At 41.3% G+C, this 27,389-nt stretch overlaps 1 protein-coding gene across 4 annotated transcripts in view; it reads left to right on the forward strand.

The window, feature by feature from the left end:
- The window catches only part of pknox2 (pbx/knotted 1 homeobox 2), an 89,846-nt gene that overhangs the window by 34,099 nt on the left and 28,358 nt on the right, over positions 1–27,389 (forward strand). For all 4 annotated transcript variants that reach the window (XM_088939601.1, XM_088939602.1, XM_088939603.1 and 1 more), the window contains exon 3: positions 25,800–25,908. In XM_088939601.1, coding sequence (XP_088795727.1) covers positions 25,822–25,908 — 87 coding nt within the window. In that variant the 5' untranslated portion in view covers positions 25,800–25,821. The remainder of the gene's footprint in view (positions 1–25,799; positions 25,909–27,389) is intronic.

A 27,389-nucleotide genomic window follows, 5' to 3' on the forward strand; every position in this document is an offset into this window, starting at 1 on the left:
GCGTGGAAGGCATTGATCGTATACATGATTGCTTGCAAAGTGCAGCAACATTCTCTAAGACATGTGCTTCTGCTTACAGTCCAGTTGCTTTAAGAATTCTCTCTGTTCTTCATAATCACAGTGGGAATAATGGGTTCGTCACTATGAAATTCAATACAGTTTGGCAGTAATGTGTGTGTCTCATGTACCTGACTGAAATATACTTATCTATCTGAAAGCTTATGTTAGTGCTGTTATAACTTCAGTTACTCCCAATACATGTCTCTATTGCTTATAGCCACTTCACTGTCAGATTTTTATCTTGTCTTTGTACACTTTGGTATTTGTATGTCTTTTAGTTGTCTTTTCAATTCAGTGAAACTGAATTGACTGTCAGGTAAAATAATGTTCTTCTGCTAACTTATAACTCACAGTCTTTTACATAACTATTAAGTGCTGCCAGAGGTTAAGTGCTCACCTACAGGATGAATTATAAAGGGGCTGTTGCAGATGTTATAAAATTTGAATCAACTGTGGATCTGACAGAAAGGTTAAATCTGTACAATATGAAGGTATCCGATTACAATGTAAGAAAACAGTTGAAATGATGTTTTGGCACCATCTGACTGTTCAGATTTCGCAGACAGTGGCCCATTGCCACTGAGTCTGCTTTTATTTTGGCTGAATGTATGCAGCCGTGTAACAAAAGCCATTTCCTTAATTATCCTCAAGACAAATTTCAAGATGTGATATTTGCTCTTTCACACGGCTGTTATTAAAAGCATCCTCTTTAGCTTACAATACAGGTGTGTCTCATAATATAAAGGATTTGCTGGAATCACATTTAGACTGGCAAGCTGTTGGCATTCACTAAAAAGATCTTAACACAGGATTTAAAACATAACATGTTTTTACAATTTGTAACAGAGTCCTTTTTATCTCATATTATTCATATCCTTATATTTATTGTCAAATGAAAGCTTTCAAGCACTCGTTTTGCCTTAGTGCCCTAAAACTAATTAAATAGCTGTGTCCTGAAATCCTGTAAATCTGTAGGGGTCACCCTAACTAAATAATGCAGCCATAGGCTACTTCTGTGTTAACAAATCGTACCATAGTAAATAGCAGAGGACAAAGAATAAAAATTACATCGCAAGCAGTAAAACATTCTAGCTAATTAACAGATGTCAATCAACAACGAAATCTTAAAAGTACACCGTGAAATTTGCAAGAGATGCCCAAGACAATAAAGCCAAGAAAATCTGGCACAGAAAAAGTGCTCTACAGGGTTCACCACACTGTCACTGGTGATTATAGAGTTAATTCTATCTACAAATTGTAATGTATGATAGTTTCAGGTTGGGGGGGCTATGACCAAATTCATCCCAACCATTTATTAAAGATCTAGAAACTAATAATACCCAGTATTTTATCTAAAGGCTCCATTATGGACCAGCCAGTGAAAACTGCTGTTCATACAGTATATTATTTTCTGAGAGCTCAAAGGCTGCCCATAGACTTGGTGCCTATGCTTTTGCAGTTTGTTGTAAAATGGGACAGGGGGTTCATGTGGCTCACAAACAGATGTCAGCATGGTGTGGTACCTGGAAACAGCGTCAGTTGGACGTAACAGGGCATGATACACCTCCACTACATCTTGTGAAATGTAAAACCAGTCATGAACTGAAGAAAACATTGGGGTTTTTTTTTCCCAAATAAATAATGATTAATGTGAATAAGGTGGATGGAGGATTTGAACACCTTTTTTCCGAAGCTTTAGGAATATTCATTGCCAGTATATTTTCAGCCTGGAAAGGAGAGTGGAAATCCATAAGCTTTATGAAAAAATAAAATAGATTAAGCCCGATGCAATGAAGAATTGTTTATCTTTTTAAGTACTGCTTTTCTCTTGCAGTACCATAATAGGAATTCCTAAACCCCTGTTATTGCTCCTCCTCGGTCTGCTATTTGCTCATCTTCTCCGATGTGTTTGTGGAGGAAGGTTCCAGGCGGCGGCGGCGGCAGCCACGGAGGCCCGGTCTGAGGCCTGGTCCCGGCGTAACAGCTGTACTGCAGCTGCCAGTGGCTCCTGCTGGGGGAGAGTAGCAAAGCCCTCCAGGGTCAGAGCTGTGGTATGTCGGTATCCATGGCAACCGGCGGAGGGCCTGCACTCCGAGAACAATCCCGCTACTCAGGACTAGGAGTCTCCACGCTTAGCTCAACACCGGGGAATGTGGCACTCTCCGAGCGGGAAGGGGAGAGAGAGGAGAGAGATAGAGGGGGAGATGGTAAAACGTGGATTTGGGCCTAACAAAACAGTGGTTGTCATGTTACCCTCCCACCCCCTCTCCCTCACATCTCCCCAAAGGGAGGCCTCTTGAGTCTGAGCTTATCTCCAGACTCCAGAACTGGCTGGCCACATTTTAGGGAGTAAAAGTGATTTAATAGACTTCTCTTCCATATTTGGCCCTTTATTGTGTCCTGTTTTTAAACGCTCTATTTCAACCAACTGATCTTTTGACATTGCTTCTGCCTGAAATTCTGACTTAATGCTGCGCATTGGCGATTCCTTAAACATAGCAATGAAAGAGATAAAATTCAGTGGGGTTTTTTTCTCTTTAATAACATAAGCGCTGAAAAAAACAGCAAAAAAAAGCACCCATGTGCCCGACTGCATTTCTTCATTTATTCTAGCTGAACTGCCTACATTGTGCCATCAGGATCATTTTTTTTAAACAGGTTACATTTGTTTGTGCCGTGCAATTCCAGGCCCCACTGTCACGTTCTGCTTAGAGAGGGAAAAGTCTCTTGGGATTTCTAATCTTAATGTTTTAAAGAACTTTCCAAGAACTATTTTCTGAAAAGATTTTCATTATCTGCCTCGAGATCCCCCCCAAAATTCTTCAAGTCAGAATGTAACACAGGAAGAATGAACAAGACAATCCCCACCCTCTGTCCTTCTGTTCTCACTGTGCTCTACAGATACTACATGCTGGACAGCGTATCATGTACATTTTGTGTAATCATACTGATTTACTAAGAATACTAATTGTGTAAGACGTAAAGTAAATCCTACAAAAGGATAACTATTATCGTGTTGGAAAAGCTGTACAACACCTGGAAGTATTAAGAGGGTCAGCAAAGGTATGTCCCATGCATCTTCATGAACATCCTGAAGCTGGGGGGGACTTCTTATTTTTTAATTAAAAAAACCCTCCGTGCCACACACTTGTACACGTTGCAAGACTGTACAAATTCCATCCTAACTCCTGCTCTCTCATCGGAAACCCTATTCAAGCCGAATTAAATGTTTCACAGAAAAAAAAAAATACTTTCAAAAAGGAACAAAGGACCGGAAATTTGTTGGGGTACAATGTTGTTGGAGGAAAGCTTTATCATGGCTTCATTTAAGCATACCTGAAGAAAGAAATGTTAAAATAAAAGCTCAGAAAATGCTGCACACAGGTATTTCATTCTTACATTGAAAGAAATAGGGACGGGGGGGGGGGGTGGGAGGGGAGCACGCAGCTGTTTCCATGGAAACAGGATTCCTGTGAAAAGGTCACTGTCAGAAACAGATTCAGGAAGGCAGAAGAGGATTATTGGGGATTAAGCGGGGAGCGAAATCATTTTATTCTCTTTTTATTTTTTGATGAGAGGGTTATGGCGATGAAAACATTCTAATGATTCGAATGGAGAGGCACCGGCGAGGACTTTTTAAATTATTATTATTATTATTATTTCTTTGACTCTTTTGAAGTCAAATGGAAAAGAGTGAAAGTGGCCCAGCACGCGGGTGCTCCTCTTTGTGCCTTCCGCTGATACGCACTTGTCTGCCCTTTCAATCGCTGCTGTTTCCGGGGTTTTTCTCTCCCTCTCAAGTCAGTTTAATTAAGTCAGTCTCGCCAGTGTGGCTGCCAGAGATAATTGGAGTGGGTTTTGGATGCCTTTTCCCTTTAAATGTCGCCTGTGATTCCCCCCCCCCCCCCCCCATCTTCTCCCCCTCATCATCTTCTCCGTGTCTCCTCTCTCTCATATTTTTTAATATGAGGAATATGGATTGACCTCCTGTTTAGCCGTATCCTCCCAGGGAGAACAGCAGATAGATAGGAAAACTCTGCGAAGAAGAAAAGAAAAATGGCAAGTGGCAAAATGTAAAGTATCCTCCGTTTTGAAGTCAGATTTAAAAAAGGAAAGAACATACAGTTGGCGTCGCTCGGTCCCTGAAGCCGAAACTTTTTTTTTTCTGTCTCTTAGCGTGCAAGTGGAACAGGAAGGTGACAAAAATAAAAATGTGAAGGTGGCAGGTACACGAGGATGAGAGATAAACCATTATTACTTCGCAAAATGAGAACGCGCACCTTTTTTTTTTTTCCTGCACCTTCAGATTGAGATCACATTTTGTCAACTTGTCAGTACAGATAGAGCTGACAACAGTCACCACTGGGGAGTCGGTGCTCCATGATATGTGGTGCGGATTATTGCAGGTAAGTCAGGAACACACAGCCACTGCTTTTGGACGGTCCTGTTTTTTTCCCCAAGCCACAAGTATCTAACGGGAGACTCAAGGGGAAATTCTCTTATTCTAACAACTCCTGGAGGCTGCAGAGGAAAGATCAGTTTACTATAAGGGTAGACTGTGCACATGAACAGCTTTGATATTTACTCGCGGATCAGCTCGTTGGATCTACTCATAGTCTCCTTACTTTTTTCTGCTGCTTTATTAGGACCTGTTTATAGGAGCCGTCACATTTGAATAAAAAAAAAGGGTCCTCTGGCTTCTCAAAGATTTTTTGCATATTTATTTTGAGGGTAGTTAGGTTTCCTTCAGGAGAAACTAAACAGAAAATCAAGGCATGATTATTATAGGTGCACTCGAAGTTCAAACTATTGAAGACGACTCTTAGTATAAGGTGTTTTGTTCCTGGCAATCAATGTTGAACATCTCATACTTCAATCCCCGCTTTATCTGAAGCATATAATTTAATCTATTGTCTTGAAAATGACTTTGTTGTTGAACATTTTCAAAATGTATATGCGGTCTTTATTCTTTGGCCTTCCTGTCCTTTCTCGCTGGAGTTGAATCTGTGCCTGAAGAATCAACTCTCAGCACAAACTTGCATACTGTGCCCATTTCACGCCACCCAAGCGGTCTGACTGCCCTAGTGTCTCTGGCCTGCGGCCTGCAATCTTACACGGAGTGTGAGACTCACATTTAGTCACTCCCAGTACTTTCTGCAGACGTACTCATTGTGAAGGGTGTTTTGAGGTTGAGGCAGATGGTAGCACAGTGGTTCTGTATGGGCTGTAGTATGGCAAGGCTCGGCAGGGCTTGAGTCAAGCAAGGTAATATGAGGAATGATAATCATAAGGCACGTACCAAGTGTTCCTTTTTTCCTACAGGTGGGCAAATTCTAATGTACTGTAGCTGGTGTGGCAGAACAGAGGTGAAGTGACTTAACTGGACTTAACTGGCTTGGATTTCGTAGCCATACAGTGCTCTGTGTAGGAAGGGATACTAAAAACACAACAACACAGATTCATCATTCTTCCCCAAGTCCTGAATTCGTTTTTTTAAAGCAGAAGACTGAGAAAGTGACACTTGACGTAAATTGTTCTCAATGGCCTGATCTTGTCACAGGGTCCATGTTAAAGTTTTCTTTTTTAAACGTTCAATAAAGAGTGCAGACTTTTTGTATTTAAAGCTGCAATTGTTATCTCATGTCTATTTATTGAATTTCTTCTGAGTCAATAGGTGTTATTTTTGTGACTTTTCTTAACCACAGTGGCGAATTAACTATAAAGATTTGACCATTGTACTGCAGGTCAAGCTTACAAGGCACTGGAAATGTTGCAGATATTTGAACTGATTCCACGTGTGCTTGCGTTGTGCTCGACATGCCTTTTTAAAAAACTGTTTAGGCCACTTTTTATTGTACCGTGGTTTTCATGTTTTCATGCTGACACTATGGACTATGTTTCTACACCATGTATTTATTTTTTATCAGCAGAATAAAAGCACTATATGTCATTAAAATAAATTGGGGAAGGTGTTTTATTAAAATAAATTGGGGAAGGAGTCCACAATCTCCAGTATAAAGTGAGTGAGTTTCGTCCTCTTTTATTATTATGCACAGGGCTCTAGGATGTCTTGACATTGTGGGGAGCTGTAAATAAATATCGTATTGTGTTGTATATTTTACTGCTGTTGCAAAAGTGGTTAGATGTATTTTATTTCCCGCCTTCTAGGTTACCAAATCAGCGTGTTGAAAACTTTGAAATGTATGGACGAGCATTTTTTAAAAGAACCCTATTGAGCGAACGTGGTGGACACATTTCCATTATTTGTCCACTAAAGATGAGCCAATGGCGCCACATCACCAAAGGCGACATGCGGCTAATGTCATTGAACAAACTGTGTTAATACCTCACCCTGAAACAACACACCCTCTTGAGTTTAATGCTGTAATATGGCTGGTTTGCTCACACCCTTTGTTGATTTGTGTTTACGTCTTGTAAACACTCGCTCCTTGTATGTGGCGTGAGCGCGCTCTGCTTGCCCTGTCTGCTCGTGTGGAGTGTTAAGCGTGTGGGGACTCCACCAGGCAGGCCCCCCATCAATCACGGTACTGTTGAAATGGTCTCCAGCCAGCCCACCCATCCAGCCAGCCGCTCGGGGGAGATCCGATATCCCCTCCGCCTAATATAGTCCAGATGTACAGCTGGCTGCATGCGGATGGGGTTAAAACGCAGGACGGGCCGGGACTCCGTTGCTCCACCAGCTCAGCCCCTCTCCTGTGCGGAAAGGCACCAAGTGTCTCAGTGGCCGTGTGTAAAAGCAGGGAGCCCGCATTGCTTAGCAGCTCAGTGGCTTGGTGGGCAAAATGCAGTGCTGTCCCACAGTGCGGAGATTGGTGGGCCCGTCGGAAGACAGAGGTGCGAGACTGCCATCTGGACGGGGGGGCTTCTGCAGAGCGGACCGCCGTTGAGAGTGCCGTGCTGCACTGGGAACGGAGGCCCTAGGCGTCTCTGCGCCTCCTGCAGCGATGAAGGCCAGGAATGCGTACCCCAATACTGCAGTCGGGGGAAGCAAGCTGTTCTACAATGTGCAAAGCAGTGTGTTTGAGGGGGCTCGGTGGCCGAAATAACCAGCTTTCCAGGTCATCGTGCAGCGCCGGCCGAAAAAAAGCGGTCAAAGCTTGAGGGGCTTCAACTTGAAATGTGAGGGACGTGAGGGCCAAAGCCAAACGGCTGAAAAACAGCCGTGAATATAGCCCACTGCAGTGGTTCTCCTCCCTCCCTCTCTCTGCTTTTATCGCTCTCTTATGCACACTCGTTCCCTGTGGCATTTCAGAGGAAATTTAATATTGGATTGTTTGGTGTTTCCAAGGATTTCATTCGGCTCGAGTCTTGCCTTAACACAAAGACAAACATCGGCTGCCAGAGCCAAGAACAGCAAACACCAGGGCGAGCTCATTATTTTACTTTTCATTTCCGGGGGTCTTAAAGGTTTTTTTTTCTGTCCGTTTTTTTTCCCCCCTTGCTCTTTCGTGTTGTCTGCCACTTTCCTGCCTCCCCCATCACCTCTCCCTTCCCACGACAGTCAAAACCTTGGTGCTGCAGTAAATAATAATAATAATAGCTGCGTAATTACCTGTTTGTTTGAAGAAATCAGACGGGGTTCTGGCTAGTGATATCGTGATTAAAATGCCCACTAGGGATGGCTGACTGTGCTGGAAGAAATGAGGAACATCCATTTATTTGTTTGTCTGTTTGTACTGTGTGTCTGTTTCATTGCTTAAAGGGAAACTTCCCTGCGTCCAGAAATCAAGTGAAAGCGTGGGCCCTCCTTCGGCTTAGAAATAGGTTTGGGTGAAAAAATGGAGAATGCATGTTGTAGGCGGGCGAGGATAATTTCTGCGTGTATGACTGCTGCTGATCTCCGTTTGAAAATAACAATGACATTCTTTTAGGTACATTAATAGAATGTAGTTCTCTACATTGAAATGTTAAATGTTAGGGAAAAACTGAGTTTGGTACAAGGAGGGATATTGTTTCCAACCTGTAAAGCTGTGGTTTTTAGTCTCCCAAAATCCGATTTTAATATTTTGTAAATCTTTATATCAAATTTTAAGTATTTATTATGCTGGTTTACTGAGTTAAGGAAATATTCCCTTTGAATAGTTTGCCCATATTATCATAACGGCATAAAAATGAGATTTTGTTCTGCCTGAGTTCGATTAGGCAATGCCGAGCCTCTCTGCTTATTAAGGCCACAGTCTGTAACCTCACACAGGACTGCTCATCAGAATCTTGTTAAAGAGCACGCAGCTGGTGGAACTGGCTGCAGAGATATGACACTGCCCTCAGAATCTGGCCTGTGCTTGATCTGTTATGTCTCGGCTGACAGGAAGGTGTTTTTCTCTACAAGGCAAAAGTGAAGGTTCATTCATTCAATTGTTGCTGGGTGTTTCTCAGCGCAAAAAAAGCAAGGTATAACTGTATAGGAAAAAAAATAAAAAAGGGAAGTGCTCTGTTGTAGTTTGTCAATAGGGAACTCAATTTAGGAGCTAAATGATGTCAGTCATTCAGAAATACTACATATTATTTTAATATTAATCACATAGACTTGCTGTTAGTGTACTCCATGGTAGATATTTGTGCAAGTTTTCTTGGGCAATTTGAATGATTGTATGGCTGTACCATCACTTACATCAATTATACCACTTATACCAACATATCATTTGTGTTGTTTTGTATTGTTTTCAAGTGTATGAGTTCGCCAAACCAAATTCCATGCAGCCAGTTGTTATGGCAATAAAGTATTGAAGCTGAAATTGATGTATTTTTCATTTGGTTTTATTTAGTGTTGGAGTATTACAGTGCATGTAACAGAATAGGAGGCATTTTGTTTGCATAGGAAATGCTGACATTTCTCTTGATTGTGCTGTCTTTTTATGGCCATAAAGGAATTCTTCTTGATTCCACTTCGGTGCCTAATGGGACATTTGATTCTTTCTTGGTCTTCTTTTCTATGATTATGCTAAGTAAACTTTATGTGCCCTCTGAGGAATGCAGTAATCGTGCTGTCTGCCATTTTGTTGTCTGAAAAAAAACAGGATGCACAGCAGAACTTATCCAATGTGGTTACCTTGTCTCCACGGCTCTCTTTTTCTCCCCCCCCGCCACTCTCAGACTGGTTTCGGCAGGTAACCTCTGCTCTGCTACACACCTTGTCTTATTTTCCAGTACCTCAGCTGACCAACGCGAGGGTCAGTTCAGTTCGGAAAACACGGCCGCGCGGCCACCCCCCCCCCACCCGGGCTGGCTTTCTGAAATGGAACCCCAGCTCTTCATTAGGAATCTGCTGGCAATCAGCTTGCACACTCGTCTCTGAATTGCTAATCCCTCTTCTCATTAACCCCCCGCTGCGTTCCTCAAATATTCACTTTGCTGTTTGCGAAGATGAACCAAAACAGCATCTCTGAATTCAAATTGCAGCTTTATTAATCCTCCCGCCACAAGCCTGCTGGGCACAGTGATGTGGTTTCTTGTCTCAGGGTGTTGCTTTTGGCATCGCCGCAGTGCTCTCGGATTAACCCTTTCCTAACGCCCTCAGACATGAATGCTCATAGTCTCAGACGTACTACAGTAGGCACTTTCTTCCTGTCTGTGCTGCACAGACCTCTTGTCTGCTGGACATGCCCTCTCTGTGACGGTATGTACCGAAAATGATCAAAATGATTTACTCTTCCAGGTATCGGGTCATTTTAACTCTTCCGCACTTTTCTTTTCTGAAAGTAAGTCATTTTTTCATAGATTCCATAGGAACAGCAGTGGATCTTTATTATAAGTTCTCATCACATTATAAGCTATTGAGAAAGAAAACACAAGAAATGTTTACCCAGAGCAATTTGAGAATAATGAGATATATCTTTAGGTAAACTTTTAATTCAGCATATGCTAGATTTGAATCTCTTATGAGAACTGGTAGGGTCTGACAACATTTATTATTTATATATATATCATAAAAGAAATAACAAATACAGCATCACTAGTCCATTATTAAGATATACTCCTCTTTTACAAGCGTTATGTTACTGAAAGGAAACATCATATTTCATTATGCATAAATGTATTATGTAACGATTATGTGTTATTGTAACGATACTATCGGGGCTGAAGAAAGATTATAATTTTTCTGGATATGCTTTATGCAGCTGGTTCCAATGACATTATTTGCTTTGAAGCTGCTTTAGAAGAGAATACTGCTACATTGTGTTGTCACATGGCAGGATAGAAGAGGTACACTAATGCCTGAAGCAGGTATCATGTGGCTTAGAAAGGGTATTCTCCAATTTTTACTGATCAACAAAGTAGTTTCTCATTCGTATGGAAATGAAAGGTACCGATTTAAAAGCAACCAACTACTGCAGACGATAAGAATACAATATTCTCAGCATATCGCTGAGGACTGGGAGATGCAGTAGAGAAGGAAGGGTGTGTGAGAGTGATTTGATGGTGAACTTTAGAAGATTACTTTCCTCTCTGGAGCTCTGGAGTTCCAATTTCAGTAAAATGAGTAAATTCAATATTCAGATTTATATCAGTGGAGAGCACAAGAATGTGTCAGCTTCCAGCCCGACTTAGGAAATTACCTTGGCTCTAGCCTGCTTGTTTCAAGATAACCAGGCTAAGGGCTGCCCAGACACATCAAAGTCAAATCAGGAATTTTGGAGGATTTTGAAGATTTCTCCAGATTCATGGCCAGTTCCCCAGAAATACCACCTACTTACAATTGTTATTTTAACTACACTTACTGGTTTCAGAACAGAGACAGATATTCCGTGCAAACCTTTACACTGAGGAAATTTTATAAGAAAAACAAATTATAACCCTCAAATGTAAAGAAACAAGATGTGAGATATATGACAAAATTATTAGTGATTTTGAAACATCCACAGTCTCTCTTTCCATTTCATAAAGACTCAAACATTTAGAGAAAAAGAAATCTGCTCTGAGATGTTTTGCAGTTACACTTCATGTTAATAAGCTGATACAAATGTATAAATTCTTGAATAAGTTGTTGATGTAGTTTAGATGCCCTGTGGTAATCCACCCTGACCCAAATGTAGCCATGGCCTATTATGTGGGATGGATTCATCTGACCATATTTGAACTGGCGTTTGAAGCAATTACTGTACATGGCTTCAACCAGTGGGCGCTTCTATGGTTGTAAGCAGAATTCTGCCTACATGGTGTGATCAGGTAATGCCCTTCGGTCTTCTGGAGCACTTGGGAGATGCACGGTGGGTTATATCAGTAGATAGAGCACTCCAGGTCTCAGTACACATACTCAATGCCCATCACTTCACAGCCTGTATTCCACACCCTCTCCCCTGCTTCAGCTGTGGTTGTGTGCAAAGATTAGACAAACTGGTGAATTCTCTTGTTCGCCCAGAGGGCAGCAATCCCACAGACACCATACCTGTCTCACGTCTGAGCCTCTCTCGTCTCGGAGATCTCCAGAGTGGAATCTAATGCAGGCCTTGCTGATAATGTTTGCAGTATGGTTAATCTTATCTCACGAGCTCGTTAACCTAATATACACAAATGCCTGTATGCATGTACTGTATGTACTGTATGTACTGTAGTATTTATATATATATTATGGATATTTATTTGCTCTTACCATATCATAACGCTTGGGAGACATCTACTTCTGCTTTTTGTGAAAAGTCAAAGTCATCCGCCACAGACAGCTGTTTCTCCCTTATTAGTGATAATGAACACAAGATAGCTCACTTTGATTGGTGAAATGGACACACACACGTACAGTATATATATTGTAGCACAGATGCCCCTAAGGATGAGGATGGCTGAGCAAGTGTGTTGCTGTCTTGCCTGTGAATCCAGAACCTTTTCAGTGATGAGGTGCGTGCACCCTGAGCATTACAGCTGTATCTGGAGGATCTTCTTAAGTGTTGTAAAACAGCCAATTCACATGCATACCCATAATGCACAACAGCTACAGTCATACTACAACCCAGGATGAAACTCCTTGTAAGATATTCAGTACTTATATAGTAACTTATCAAATATGCCTGTATATAAGATATCACACCTAAAGAAGACTCCGCATCTGAAATATTGTTTATTTCTTCTTTTTAGATCATGAATTAACCTCTACTTTTTCCATACTGTATATACTTAACTACTACAGTAATGTTGAAAATCACTGTATTTTCAACATATACTTTACAATGTCACAACTCGTGTGTGGTATTATATTTACTAAGTGGAACCATGAACTCTGTTGTTAAATACACTAATGATCTGTCTGATTTGCTTTTAAAAATGGTAGCAATTGCAATGAAAGGCTGTTACTTATGTAAAAAAAAGTCACTAGCCTGAATCCAGCTGCTCTTTAGTGGCTTTTCTAAACCATGCTTTTCACTCCCTAGGAAGTACACAATGACTTGTCTTTTCTATGAAGGTTTTAATTAACAGCATATATGGAGAAATTTTCTGTTTTTTCACCAGATAAACCGAGGATTTGCTTTTGTTTAAAGACTACGTTTTTATATTACGTGCTCATTATGGCAAGAGGACTGTCTTGTTTTTAGTGCAAATGTCAAAACAGGAAGCTGCAGGGACATCTTTCAATTATATCACAGTACTTGAAATATAAACGGCCCGGTAAATCCAATCACAACTCCTGCTTCTTACGGAACCGGAGTGTTTCTGGAATTAAAAGCAGGAACGAAACGCTTAGATATGTTGTGTGGATGAAGGTCAAGTCTTAAAAATGATTTCTCTTGATGTGACAATAGCCTGTTCTGCACATGCATGCATGTATATCATTAGCTAGATGTGAGCGGATTCTGAATCATAATCCATAAGAAATACTAGCGTTTACACACGGGCTTGTCAGACAGGGGTTTCTGGGTATGTGAGGATAATGGATGGGCTGAGCAAGGCTAGAAAGTGTCAGACAAAATAATTTTAAAAAATTGTAATGAAGTTGTCATGCCTGGCAAAAAGATTTTAATGTGTTTTTTTTAAAAAGGAAGATTGTTTTGTTCTTTCTGCCCCGTTCACTAGAACAGTTGCGATTTGTTACCAAAATAGAGCCCGTTCAGTACAGGTGTGGTTAGGTTTTCATCCTTCGAAGCATATTCAGATTTTGAACTTGATGAGCAAACGTGGTGTACAACTTTCCATTACAAACCAAACGTTTGCCAAAAGAGACCTGAAGAAACTTCCTCTCTGCCGCTTTGTCCCAGTGCTTCGGCTCGAGCTGCGTGTGCGATATTGATGGGGTTTTTTTCTGAATTCTGCCTTTTATACAGGATACTTAGTGCTTTTCATCCTGAAGGGTCCCAGAGAGCCGTCACATACCGGGGGGCTCCCACTTCGCCCTGAACTGCAGCACAGCGCAATGCTGGCTAGCGCGAGGAGGCCGCTCCAGGCCAGCAGACCCTCCACGTGCTGTAGCAGTGGAGAGGTGAGAAAGTGCTTCGCCCGTTGAGTTAAGGGAGAACTCGCAGAATACGTGATAAAACCAGCTCAGTGGAGTTTAGCCAGGACACCGGGGTTAGGTCATCCTCCTTGGTCATCGTTTTTCGGAGGCTGTGATCCAGGGAGAAGAGCGCCCCCTACTGGTCAATGTAGAGCGCTGTAAGCGGCCACCCGCTCTTCCTTGGAGGTCTCCCTTCGCATGCCTGACCAGGCTCGGCCTCGCTCACTTTCTGAGCTCGTACCAGACCAGGCTGCAAGGTGGTAACCACGCTGTCAGTCTGCCAAGCAGCTACAAGCTTCCCTTTGAAATCTTTAAGCTCCCCCTCACTCGTCCCGAGATGCCTACCGATACTTTCCTCAGGTCTGAGTGCCAGAGCCAATCCCCTATTCCTACACGTCTGCACCAAATTTAAAACTACCCCTTTTTGGGTTATTTGTTATTTGTTGCTTGACTGCCCGTGGACAAGTGACACAGCAGAGTAGAGGGTGATGAATAAACAGGGCTCTGGTGTATTCCCATAAGATAATGACTCTGTCTTGCAATTTTTTTTAAATTTCTTAAACTGTATGAACCCAGTTGGCGTGATCACGTTCAACCTATCAAGTGGTGTTTCCTGAAGTATTGGAATATATATTTCATATAAATTCTCGGCGTATATTTTGGCAAGAATAAACAGGTTTTTGCCAAGATAATGTCCCGGTTTCCCAACAAAAGCCTAGCAGTACAGAAGTGTCTAAGCATTGCAATGCCCACAGCCTGCTGCAGTGAGTCCTTCAAGGTGTGCAAGGAGTAGCCGCAGCCTCATGGCTGGGACCCCCAGCCCAATCCTGCTGCAGGTTAATGAGCCGAAGGGGGAGATGGAGCTGGCCGGACCCTCTGTGAGGCGGTGTGGCCTGCGGCCGAGCGCTGAACCGCGCTCCCTCCTTCCTTGGCCTGCTCCCAGCACACGCTCGGTCCGCGGCCCGCTCTCTGGGCTTCGTCACGCAAGGCCCGTCCTGGGACGGACTAAGCCTCCGGTATTATTTTGGCTCAGGTATTTTATTTTTGCAATCGTGTTCCAGCTGGGCCCTTATTTGCCGTGTTTTGAGCTGTTGGTGCGGACATGGGAAGAATGCACGATACTGTAGCGGCGTTTGCGATGCACGGTGAGGATTTTGCAGCTAATATTTGGAACCAAGGTGATGGAAAAACGGAACTCGCTTTAAAATACTCTAAAATAACATTGCGCGTGTCAGGATAAGATGTTCACTGCAGGTGGTGGCATTTCACTTGTATATCTTAAGAGAAAGTCCCGCCCAGCATCAAGTGGATGAAATGTAACTTGCTACACGTGACACATAGCTTGGAGACAATCGAGGAAATACTGTAGAAGCGGTGAGATTTTGATCAAAACATTTTTGAACGTTGAACTGGGAGAGGTCAAGAGCACCAGTCACTGGAACTTTCTGTCTCTGTTGTAGTATATCCTTGTCTGACATTTGTATGGAGTTTGACCTGCGAGTCTGAGAGCAGGGGAAAGGAAATCGCTGTCTCTTTTGTCTGACTGTGCCGTGTTGAGGATTGCCTGTGGCAATGTTTGAGTAAAGTGAAAGGAATTGTAGCCCTGACAATCCTGACTTCTCTTCCCCAGATTGTCCCTGTTTCCACTTTGTGAAGAGCCTGGTCTGTAATTGCTCAGTAGAACTGCAGCTCCAATGCACAGTAGTGCAATGAGTATTGTTCAGCCAATCTATAGTCTATAGGTATCTATAGTCTAAATATGGCACATGACATATTAGCGCTGACCTGAGTATATACATTTTTTGTGCTCTAACGTGAATTTACTGTATGATACACCTTTGTACCATTAACAAAAGAATCAGAAAGAAAAACATTTATTGAAATAAAATAATCTACTGCTTTTATTATATTATTAGCTTCTTGGTGTGTATGTGTACGCACAGGGATTTACTTTTCTGGTTTGTGGTTCTCTGTTAGCATTGGGGATGTTTACATTTAAAGACACAATTAGAGTATGATAAAATCCACAGAACCTTAGACTTCTGTAGAGCTTTCAAAATCTACGGTTATTTTAGCTCATTTAAATTTTTTTTTTGTTACTATGTCTTATGACTTGACGTGTTTTTATGCAGTGTTTGTTTGGCATTAAAAATACAGAAGAAGAAAACTTAACACGTGCTGTATACCAAAGTTTTACATTATTTTTATCTTCCAGCAACAATCATCCTATTGGCTGTCTGCCTTTAACCCATAATCTGCACTCACAGGAATATTGAAAAGGAAAACTGATAAAATGTTAAAACATGAACACTCTCTGACACCGAAGTTCGTGGCACATCAATAGAATTTTTATTGTATGACATGAAACACCTCACCCATGTAACAAAATTGTCACCATCGTGCTTTAGACAGTGTCTTGCGTGGGCACCAATAATAAAGAAAGACTTTACAAAATACTGATTAAAGATTAATTATTGCAGCAGGGCAGTGCACTCTGGCAGAGACCCTCTCACTCCAGCAGTGGCAGACGGTGGTTTAGAAAGGAATAAAAGTTGTCACAAATGCTGGAGGCCTGCCGGGCGTCCGCGATCTCTGTCTCTCTCGCTGATGTGAGAAAAGTGCAAGAGAGAGCTCTGCAGTGACTCCCGTGTTTACCTCTCTGTTCCATCAATATGCCTCATCCCCAAGGCGCTTGTATAAATCATCCCTCGTTATCAGACAGCGTAACGAGTGTGGTCAGAGGTCGCGTCAGCACTTATCGACGGCAAGTTTAGCCTTTCAAGAGAAAGGGCCCGGACGGTATTCCTAGGGGGAGCGGAACTGATCTAAAACCTAATGGCACTGCTGCCTTTCCTTTCCTTTCTCTGGCTCAAAGACAAGACGTGCCACGTTCCTCTGCTGTTCTGACCTCGGAGAACGGAATATTTATTTGTATTATTGAAATGCATAATTATGCGTGCTGTAGATCGGGAGTTTCAAAATCAATTCCTGGAGGGCCTAGTGTCATCGGGTTTTTGTTCCAGCCGAGCTCTCAGCCGCAAAATGAGCCCAATTATTTAATTAACTCCTCACCAGGCACCTGGGTGTTTTATAGGAAACTGTACCTTCATTTACATGTGTGTTTTGAGCAATCAACAGGAAAAAAAAACCTTAAGAAAGATCCTATATGTAGTTCAGAAAATTATTAGGTTAATTGTTGAATTGACTGCTAAGCTTGGAACAAGAGCCACAAGATTCTAGACCCTACAGAAGAAACTGCAGATTGACCAGGCTTTTAATAAGTAATGATTTTTTGTATGTATTCTATGTTATGCATATTTAGTATGATCAGTGGGTCTTGCAAACAGTAATAGAATATGTTTCCAACGAAGTATGGATTTTTAGAATTTCTAGTTGCGTGTTATTCTGGGTATTTTTTTATGCTTTACTGAAATTACACAAATAAAGTAGTAAACTCTACTTATCATACCCATGCTCAAGAATCCCTGTGCGTTCCAGTCTGTGTCATTGTCAAAATGACAGACCCAAAACATTAAAGAAATACAGAATTCGCATGTCTTGCCTTCTGCTCTTGATTGGGTTGACCTGTACAGTAGGTGTGTGTGCTAAACAAGAAGGTTCATCAAAACCCCTTTAAAAGCTAGAAACCACACATACTGTATGCAAGCTGAATATATGCATTAGTCTGTAAAGCACTGTGAATGCATTAAGTGCAGGCGCACATGCTACGTCTCCTCTCTTTGTTTATCAAGGAAGATTTCTGTTCTCTATGGGCAACTAGGATGCAGCTAGGAAGCTTTTAACCATCATTATCATACTGTTACTCCCTGCTGTAGATAGTGTGTATGTGTGTGTCCTAGTGAATTTTCCTTTCTTGGGTCTCCTCAGCATGCTTCAGCGTTAGGTATGGTATTTCTCCCGGGAGCAAGTCTTTAGAAGCCTCATAAAAAATACAGTGCAATAATTGGAACCACTTTATCTTTAGTTTCATTAATTAATATGTAATTTTCCATTTAATTACCAAGTCAGTCCACTGACTTAACAGATTTCCAATTAGAAGTGGATCCAGGTTCTGTTGAAGATGCCTGATATTCTTATTTATTTCCTTAGCAGACGACCTTATGCAAGGTAACCTAAGAAACATACAATAATAGCTAAAGTAAATCCCAAAAGAATATAATGGCGAACAGATCACTTAGACACATGTTGGAAATGCGGTACCTTTGTGGAACATGATGTGAACGATATCCATGGAGATTAACAACATCTTCTTTGATTACAGGAAAGGAGGCAAGCTTTTGAGCAAAGTGCAGTTGCTGGTGGTTTTAATAAAGTTTTCATAAACCTATCTTTTACTAGATTTGGTCATAATCGGCTTGTATGCGTACATTACAATATTGAATCACTATATTAGAATCATGTATGGTTTGTGGACGCAAGAATACGTAAGGTAAGACTTTTGCAAAATCCAGGTGTTCATTGCAGTCGTAGTGTTATCACCATAATCCACGTTGTTTATCTCCCTGAAATAGATCTTAGTTTGCCTTGGACACGACACCACCCTGTTCCACATGCGTTTGCCAAGGTATGAGATGAGCTCATTGGTGGGGAATGCCTCCGGTCTGAATGGGAATGCCATCAGTTGTCTCAGATCCTGTGCGTGGCATGTCCGTCCTGTTCCAGCTGTGCTCGGGGTTCAGGGGTCACACTCGTCCTGTCGCTTTGGAAGCTGGGGTGTTCTAAAAGCTGGCAGGCCTGCCGAGGTCTACTGAACACTGTCCATTCCCTGGATAAGAATCAGAGTTGGAGCTGTCAACTCAACCAGGACTCCCACTAGCGGATGTTCCAGAGAACTTTGACTGTTTTGTCCCAAAGCGATGAAGGCTTCATTGCAATCTGAACCACGAGTAAATAAGGGAGCAGAGAAGTCTTTCTGTAAAGTCACCTGAAGTCATGTTAGCCAGCTGGGGCCCAACAAAAGGAAGGAGTGCGGAAAAGGACAAAAATGAAGATCTGTGTATTAATCTACTGCTTAGACCTAAACGTTTATTGAAACCCGATATCACATGCTTGTTCCTTCTTGGATAAGAGCAGGCATCACTTTAACTGGCTAATGAAGCTGGTTGCAGACCTGCTGTGCTCAGGTTTCGAGGGAGAGTATGAGAAGTCAAAGGTGAAGGTTTGTGAGATTAGGCTCAGGAAGGCAGAACTGCCTCTGGAGAGGTGTTAGATTAGAGAGCCCTTTCTCGGGCCCTGCTCATTGGCGAAGAGGAAAACAAGCTCAGGATACACTGCTGAGGTATTGCAGTTGCCATTGCAGCACATAACATACTCCCAGCTGAGCTGGACAAAATCTCTGGCCTCTGCCTGCCTTCCATTACAGCATGTTGATGTGACCTAGCCAGAGGTGAAGCCAGCCTAGTTCACTGATACAGTACTCACTCCTAGTCCTGGAGGGCTGCTTTGTCTTCTTGTTTTCATTTGACCCTTGACTCTTGGTGACTTGATTTGAATCAGCTGTTCACTTAATTGCTCTGTATTACCGCTGGTTTCAGGTCTATACACGTTTAGATTTCCTATAAGCACCTGGTGGACTGTGACCCTCCAGAACCAGCAGTGAATATCTACGGCAGTATACAGTATGTGCCTTATTTAACTACACATACTTCCATGAAGTATTTGTAGTTAAATAACCTATAACGCACACACGTTATAATGTGTGCATACATATAGACATGCACATTTAACACACAATCAGCGGGTTTTAAAGGATTTGTAAAAGTGGGATAGAACATTTTCAGAGATCACAAATGACTAAACTGGGTTTAGAAAGCACAATTTCTGTAAGGGTATGAAAGAGTCTTTTAAACATCCCTCATATCATTAATACTTAAGAGCATCTTCACAATTGTTGTTCATGTTATTTTGACTAGAACAGCCATACAGTCTTAAGATGAATCTAACAAACATTTTCATAATTAGCATGTGCTGTAAAACAAAATATAAATGCAAATCATTTTTTGAGGGAGCAATCTAACCTTTCTATGTATAATGGTCTATGAAGGTACATTTACTTAGCCTTTAGAAAGGTTACTTGTAAAGCCTTATTATAAAGTTAAAAAAAGGAATGACATCCTTATACTTCTAATATTATCCACTTATTCTTGATATCAAATCATGTGCACCTTCTGATATTGACATAACCTAACACCAAACTTTATTACATGTTATTACTTATTACTAAAAATTAGTCTTAAGACCCAGAGAACTGAAACAGTATTCAGCATTTATTATTGTTACTATCAAAGTTGATACGCACACCCCCCCATGCAGAAAGTGTAATTATGCACCGTACAGTCAGCTGAGGTTACTTATGACTTTGGAGTTATCTTTTGCCGATTGATTTGAGCTGTATAAGGCATGGTAACAGGAAAGAGGAAGCAAATTCCTAGGGGAATCGAATCCTGGTGTACCGACAGGATCCTCCTCAGCTTCACGTGTTGTAATGTTCATCGATATCAGAAGGTACAGGAGAGTAACTGGACACACATGATTTTCAATGAAGTGGAGAGCCCATCATCAAAACGAGGACTGTGCCAAGTGAAGAGTAGAAAAGTACTTTTCTTGGGCATCTGCATGAATAAAGGGGATCTATATTGACACATAAAAATGTAGCAGTCTGAAGTTTTACTGTACGTACAGTGCCTTGCGAAAGTATTCGGCCCCCTTGAACTTTTCAACCTTTTGCCACATTTCAGGCTTCAAACATAAAGATATAAATTTTTTATTTTATGTGAAGAATCACCAACAAGTGGGACACAATTGTGAAGTGGAACGAAATCTATTGTATTTTTGAAACTTTTTTAACTAATAAAAAAATGAAAAGTGGGGCGTGCAAAATTATTCGGCCCCTTTACTTTCAGTGCAGCAAACTCACTCCAGAAGTTCAGCGAGGATCTCTGAATGATCCAATGTTGTCCTAAATGACTGATGGTGATAAATAGAATCCACCTGTGTGTAATCAAGTCTCTGTATAAATGCACCTGCTCTGTGATAGTCTCAAGGTTCTGTTGAAAGCGCAGAGAGCATCATGAAGACCAAGGAACACACCAGGCAGGTCCGTAATACTGTTGTGGAGAAGTTTAAAGCCGGATTTGGATACAAAAAGATTTCCCAAGCTTCAAACATCCCAAGGAGCACTGTGCAAGCGATCATCTTGAAATGGAAGGAGTATCAGACCACTGCAAATCTACCAAGACCTGGCCGTCCCTCTAAACTTTCAGCTCAGACAAGGAGAAGACTGATCAGAGATGCAGCCAAGAGGCCCATGATCACTCTGGATGAACTGCAGAGAACTACAGCTGAGGTGGGAGAGTCTGTCCATAGGACAACAATCAGTCTTACACTGCACAAATCTGGCCTTTATGGAAGAGTGGCAAGAAGAAAGCCATTTCTCAAAGATATCCATAAAAAGTCTCGTCTAAAGTTTGCCACAAGCCACCTGGGAGACACCCCAAACATGTGGAAGAAGGTGCTCTGGTCAGATGAAACCAAAATCGAACTTTTTGGCCACAATGCAAAACGATATGTTTGGCGTAAAAGCAACACAGCTCATCACCCTCAACACACCATCCCCACTGTCAAACATGGTGGTGGCAGCATCATGGTTTGGGCCTGCTTTTCTTCAGCAGGGACAGGGAAGATGGTTAAAATTGAGGGGAAGATGGATGCAGCCAAATACAGGACCATTCTGGATGAAAACCTGTTGGAGTCTGCAAAAGACCTGAGACTGGGACGGAGATTTATCTTCCAACAAGACAATGATCCCAAACATACAGCAAAATCTACAAAGGAATGGTTCACAAATAAACGTATCCAGGTGTTTGAATGGCCAAGTCAAAGTCCAGACCTGAATCCAATCGAGAATCTGTGGAAAGAGCTGAAAACTGCTCTTCACAAACGCTCTCCATCCAACCTCACTGAGCTCGAGCTGTTTTGCAAGGAAGAATGGGCAAGAATTTCAGTCTCTCGATGTGCAAAACTGATAGAGACATACCTCAAGCGACTTGCAGCTGTAATCGCAGCAAAAGGTGGCTCTACAAAGTATTAACGCAAGGGGGCCGAATAATTTTGCACGCCCCACTTTTCATTTTTTTATTAGTTAAAAAAGTTTCAAAAATCCAATAGATTTCGTTCCACTTCACAATTGTGTCCCACTTGTTGGTGATTCTTCACATAAAATAAAAAATTTATATCTTTATGTTTGAAGCCTGAAATGTGGCAAAAGGTTGAAAAGTTCAAGGGGGCCGAATACTTTCGCAAGGCACTGTAAATAGCTCATTGGGCCCATCTTACTTAATAGCAATGTATTTAATGTTACTCAATGACGTACAATGTTATTAAATGGTTATTATATTATATGTTATATTGTATAGGTTTTTTAGTTCTAATTTATGTGATTTTGAGTGATTTCATAAAATTACCAGTGCTTAGTCTTGGGTATCTGAGTTAAAATTGTCAAGATGAGTTTACTTCTTAGCTGGTACCCTTATACCGGGTGACCAAAGTTTATGTTTTGAGCAAGTACAACGGGAAATCAAATAAAGAAAACAGAGATTCACTGTAAAATAAATGAAGGTTTCTGTTCTCAGAATTAAAGTATGAGTGATTATATATATATATTTGAATATTTTTAGACACATTTCCGATATGATGCCTTTATTCTGATATTGAGGTAAAACAAAGCTGAAAGTGCCATGCGAAGCAAAAAACACAGTAAAATAATAATAATATACTAATAATATAAAGCTGCTACAGTATATAAAGCAGTAGTATAGATGTGTAGACATATATTCCATGTTGACAGTGAATATAGTTGTATTAACTCATCTGTTTTTAAATGTCTGGTTTGTTTTATTTCAGAGCATAAAACAAAAGCCTGGATACTTTTAAAATGGAGACACTAGTAAACTGCTCATAATTTTTTTTGAAAAAGTCTGCCCTGCTGGTAATGAGCGAATGCTGTACAGATCCTGATGGTGACTTCTGAGTCCGAGGAAATGGTGTGTAAATAGTTGAGGAATCAGGGTAGAGAATTGGATTGAAAGACCAAGTTAGACTTTTCTGTCTGTAGCTAAGATGAAGAGGGCTTTGACAAGCTTTCAAACTCATATCAGCCAAGGCTGTAAAGAAAAAGGACATGTTCAGAAGAGTCAGCCTTTGGGTTTATATAATGGTGTAAAGGTCAGCTCACTGGAAGATGGTGTTACAGTTCTGCAAAGCCTGTGTGAATGATATCTGTCTGGTCCTCTCTCTCTGCTGTGTCATGGGTTCCCTTACTTTCATTCTCTCAGCCTGTGCAGTTTTCTGTCTCTATTGTGATCCACTGTACTAAATTATTTTAGAAACAGCATACAGTATCAACATCAGAATTTAAAGAATTACATAATACCAATCACAGAACAAGTGTCTATTTGATGGTGTGAGATACACCACCACTGAAAAAAAGCTCTTCATTGAAATATTTCAGCTTTTATGTACATAAAGAATTAAAAATTCTCTGGTGTTTGTATATCTGAAAGGTTCAAATGAGATTAACTTGTATTTGATTGTCTTCTTTTTTACGTTCTGTTTATATGACTGGTTACATTTTGGCCGTTTTTCTTTTTAATCTTGCCTCTCATTACAAGTTATAGACTGGAATACGATGTGTCTACATTTGTCCCATCATTTCTAAATGAAAATGTTACCATAACTTTTCTCTGGCAAGCATTTAAGGGAGATTATATACAAGAGCATTGCAGTCTTTGTTGCTGGGAGCAGACATTACCAGCAGGTAAACTCTCACTTTCTCACCTTACTCTGGCCAGTGGTGGTTGTAACTGATTTTGGAATAGCGCATTACAGTATTAAGCAATACAACTGAAAAATAAAATATCAGAGTATGTTTAAATCATGTATAAACCTAAGTGTTTACTGTATATTAACTGTAGTACGTACACTGCTGTGCCAAAAACTTGGACACTTTGCAGCATTTTAAAGTGCTTCATGATTTTCCATCTTTATGAAGAAACACAGTTCTATAATGAAGGTCTACAGGAACTTCATTCATTTTGCTTTAACCTAACAGTTCTATAAGTATTTTGTAGTACTAAAAATAAACTTATAGCTTAATGGATGTGTAGAGAGCATCTACTTAAAGTATGCTAATGGTAAAAAGCACCTGACCATGAGTGAATTAGATTTTATTGGTGATCCATTAGAACTACCTCTTTATATTGGCTAATTGTGCGTGGTTTGTCTTAATTTGTGGTGATGAAAGTTTTGAAGATTCCGATCTAGATCGGTGAAAGATTTCTGCACTCTTGGCTCAATCTCACCAAAACTGAGTTGTATTAATAACAGTCAAAGATGTGATATTTGCAGGAAACACTAGGGGAAACTCTGAGAAAAATTGTTGATGTTCGACTGCTCCTTTTGCGCAGGAATATCAGTTTATACAGTATTCTCAGTGAAGAAGTGTTTCTTGGAAAAGTCCCAGGAAATGTTTTGCACTGATTATAACGACTGAATTCTGGATTTAAAAATAGTTGCTAAACAAGCCACGTGAGTAAGATGTTCCAGCAGATGTGCTCAGCCTTTATTTCAAAGGCAGACGAGGAGAGTTATTCGTTCCTGTAATGGATAAATTAAGACTGTGTCTGTTTCAGTGTGAAGGCATGAAATGTGTCATTTCTTGATCGAGCATGATTAAGCTGAATATCCTGCTGAAATTGTGGAAGAGGTACTTTAAATGGAAGGAGGCTATAGAAAGAGAGAGGAGGCAGAGCAGAGGAGTGACTGGCAGGGTTAGAGCCAGCAGACAGCTGCCCGTAGGGACTGGGAGAGGCAGTGGGCTAAGCACCGGGAATGTTTCACCTGGCCTCCCTAGAGAGCAGCTCTGGGCCACTGATTTCCTCGGTGGGTTTAACTGTGGTACAGTCCCTGAGGGACAGCCCTCTGCACTGCTGAATGTCAATTAGCTGAATGACAACAACTTTAATGAGCTGCTGATTTGAAACCTTTTGTGCTCTAATCATCCAGTCACTCTTAGGCACTGCACCCTGTCTGCTTGCACCGAATCTAGGAGATTCAACATCAGGGTTTTTTTTTGTTTCCTATTCTATTAGTTTGTTCTCTGAAAACGTGAAGGGTCAAAGTTTTACTTGAACCTTGTCTCACTGTGTGTTGTGTGCATTCACCCGTTCATCCATTAAAAGAGATTCACTTACTCATGCTAAGGGTCTTGGACATTTGCAGCCTGTCCTGGAAGCATAGAGCGCAAGGTAAAACTATACTCTGGACAGGACTCCAGTCCATCACAGGACAGGCTTGTCTCTGCATTCCAGATTAAGCTGTCCTGGTTTTCCTGGTTATTGATTCCTTGTCCATAGCTGTTTTAGTCCAGAATTGAGCTTTCAGTAGCCTTAGCATGCTTGATTTATAAAAACATCTAGTATTTGTTTGTATTGAGTATTTGAGTGGCTGTGCTTGGATTGTTATTTTTAGCAGGAGATCTACTTCTGAAACTAACACACGTGTTTGTGATTAGAATTTACTTTCATCAGGACATATTTGTAGGTACCGCTTCATGGTAGTTTTGATTTTTCCGCATTTCTTCTTATTTTGTGAGGTGGGTGGAGAGAGGCGGACAGATGAATAACAACGCCAGTTTAGTGTTGATCTTTCATTCTCCTCCATTGTTAAATCACAGCAGCACCTGGTGGCAAGCTGTGTAATTGTTCAAGAAGAGGTTTAAAGAGCACCTTCAGTTTACAGTTTCACATATTTTTAAATATCAGGGAAATGCTCTATATGTGAAATACATGCACAGTACTTATGTGTATATATAATATACATATATGAAATATACACTATATACTTGTAGATTATTCTTGATTTTTATTTTTTCTGAAAACGTGGTAGATTTGATCACAGCCTGGTAGACTAATTACACTAATGTCCTCTTAAGAAGCACTACAATTCCAAAATACACCAAATCAAAAATACATGTAGTACTGTAACTGTGTGTGTGTGTGGGGGGGGGGGGGATCGGCTGCTACGTGTTTAAAAATAAGTATCTTTTATATTTGAAAAAATCATGTGCCGTATTTCTATATCACATTTAAAACAAATCTGCTTGTGGGGCTGGATTAAAATACATCCTGAGCAGGTCTCCTCAGTGTGACGGGCTTGTAGAAAGTCAGTCAGGCCTTGCTTGTATTGGACCACTCAGAGAGCTCTCCTTTGCTGTTCGCAGACTCTCGATGTGAAGCTATCCCATGATGCAACATGTGCCTCCAGTGCCAGCACTGACAATGATGGCCACACAGAGTGTCCCTCCACCTTCGTACCAGGAGAGCCAACAGGTAAGTCCCCCCCGACTTCAGAATGTGATTAATAACAGAGCCATGATTAATAAGGGCCATGCAGGTCCCGTAGAATCACTACTGGTCTGCGATGCCAAGGTAACTGAGCTGCATGACCTCTCTCATATTGAAACTCCTCAACTTCTATTGCAGTCGTACAGCATATTTCTCGATGGACTCCTCGTTAGCCCACAGCCACGCAGCTTTTTTCTCGTTTTTCTCGCAGCCGTCATTGATCTCGAAGGTCTTCGGCTTCGGACAGCTCCATTAAACCGAACTGAGAGCCAGTGGCTAAAGCGTGGTGCAGCCGTGCACACAGCAGTTGCTGTTAAGTCCTCTCTAAAGGGAGAACATCTTCGAGCAGTGTCATCTACTCAGTCCTCAGGTCTCAGCTTCTGTTATGTCGATTGAAGAAGAAGAAAAAAAAAATGTGTGACTTGAAAAATAGTAATGTGGCACAGCAATGTATATTCAAGTATGATACAGTATAGCCTCCCAGGCCTGTCACTTCAGTATATCAGAGAGGACAGAGGTTCTGTCCAGAGTTTAAGGAAGCAGAGATCTCTTGTCAGCATGTCTCTCCTTGTCTGCAGGCAGACAGCTCATAGTGTACGTCTCTCTCCACCTAGAGGATTAGTGCCAGGGGAAGGAATGAGATCCCAGGCCACAGGAGTACAAAGGAATGCAGATGAGAGCTAGTTAAGTGTGAAGAACCTAATTTAGTTCCCGTTTAGAGCTGGGATTAAGACTTGAAGCTTCCTCCTGAGGCGCAGGCAAGGCAGGAGGGGGCTTGTTTCACACAGCTTATCACCAGGGAAAGGAGAGCCCCGAAGTGAGAGTTAAGAATGTATATTAACAAATGGAGCTCCGGTCTGAAGCTCAAAAACCCCCCTGTCCCTAGCCTCAAGCTGTAGTCTGATCTGCTATCAGATCCCCAGCTTGGTATACTGGGACATCCGCTTAACCCTGTGTCCCAGACTTCTAATGAAAATCCCATACATTCTAGATCACTTCTGCACTTCATCTTCCTGCGCTGTTCGGTCCACGTTTGCTTAGCACTAGTCAGTGAACCAGTGCCTATTAGTCTCTTGTTGATCTTTAGCATGCGATCTCAACCGTCCTGTGGGTTTGCAAGATCAATTCTTCATCCCTGCTGTTTAAGTCAAAATACACTTGCTTATCCTGATCCTAAGCTCTGCTCTATCCTAACCACTGGTCTGGTGCGTTGCCTTGCTGCTATTGTCAGTTAGATTTTACTACCCAATATTCCAACATCTTGGATGTTATTAATAAACTTCTCCAGCTCCATTAAGAAAAAACAATAGTGCCTTGACTAATGAATATGCCTGAAAGCTTAATTACTTTAAAACAAAAGATCCCTGTAGCACAAGAGTAAAAGAATTGCATCCTATTTTAATTAGAAGGACATAAATTATGTTGAGACAAAGATAGAGGGTTTCTGTTTTTAAAAAGCCACTGTT

This window comes from Atractosteus spatula, chromosome 22, assembly GCF_055471065.1.
Source record: "Atractosteus spatula isolate fAtrSpa1 chromosome 22, fAtrSpa1.hap1, whole genome shotgun sequence".
In the NCBI taxonomy this organism is placed as follows: Eukaryota; Metazoa; Chordata; class Actinopteri; order Semionotiformes; family Lepisosteidae; genus Atractosteus; species Atractosteus spatula.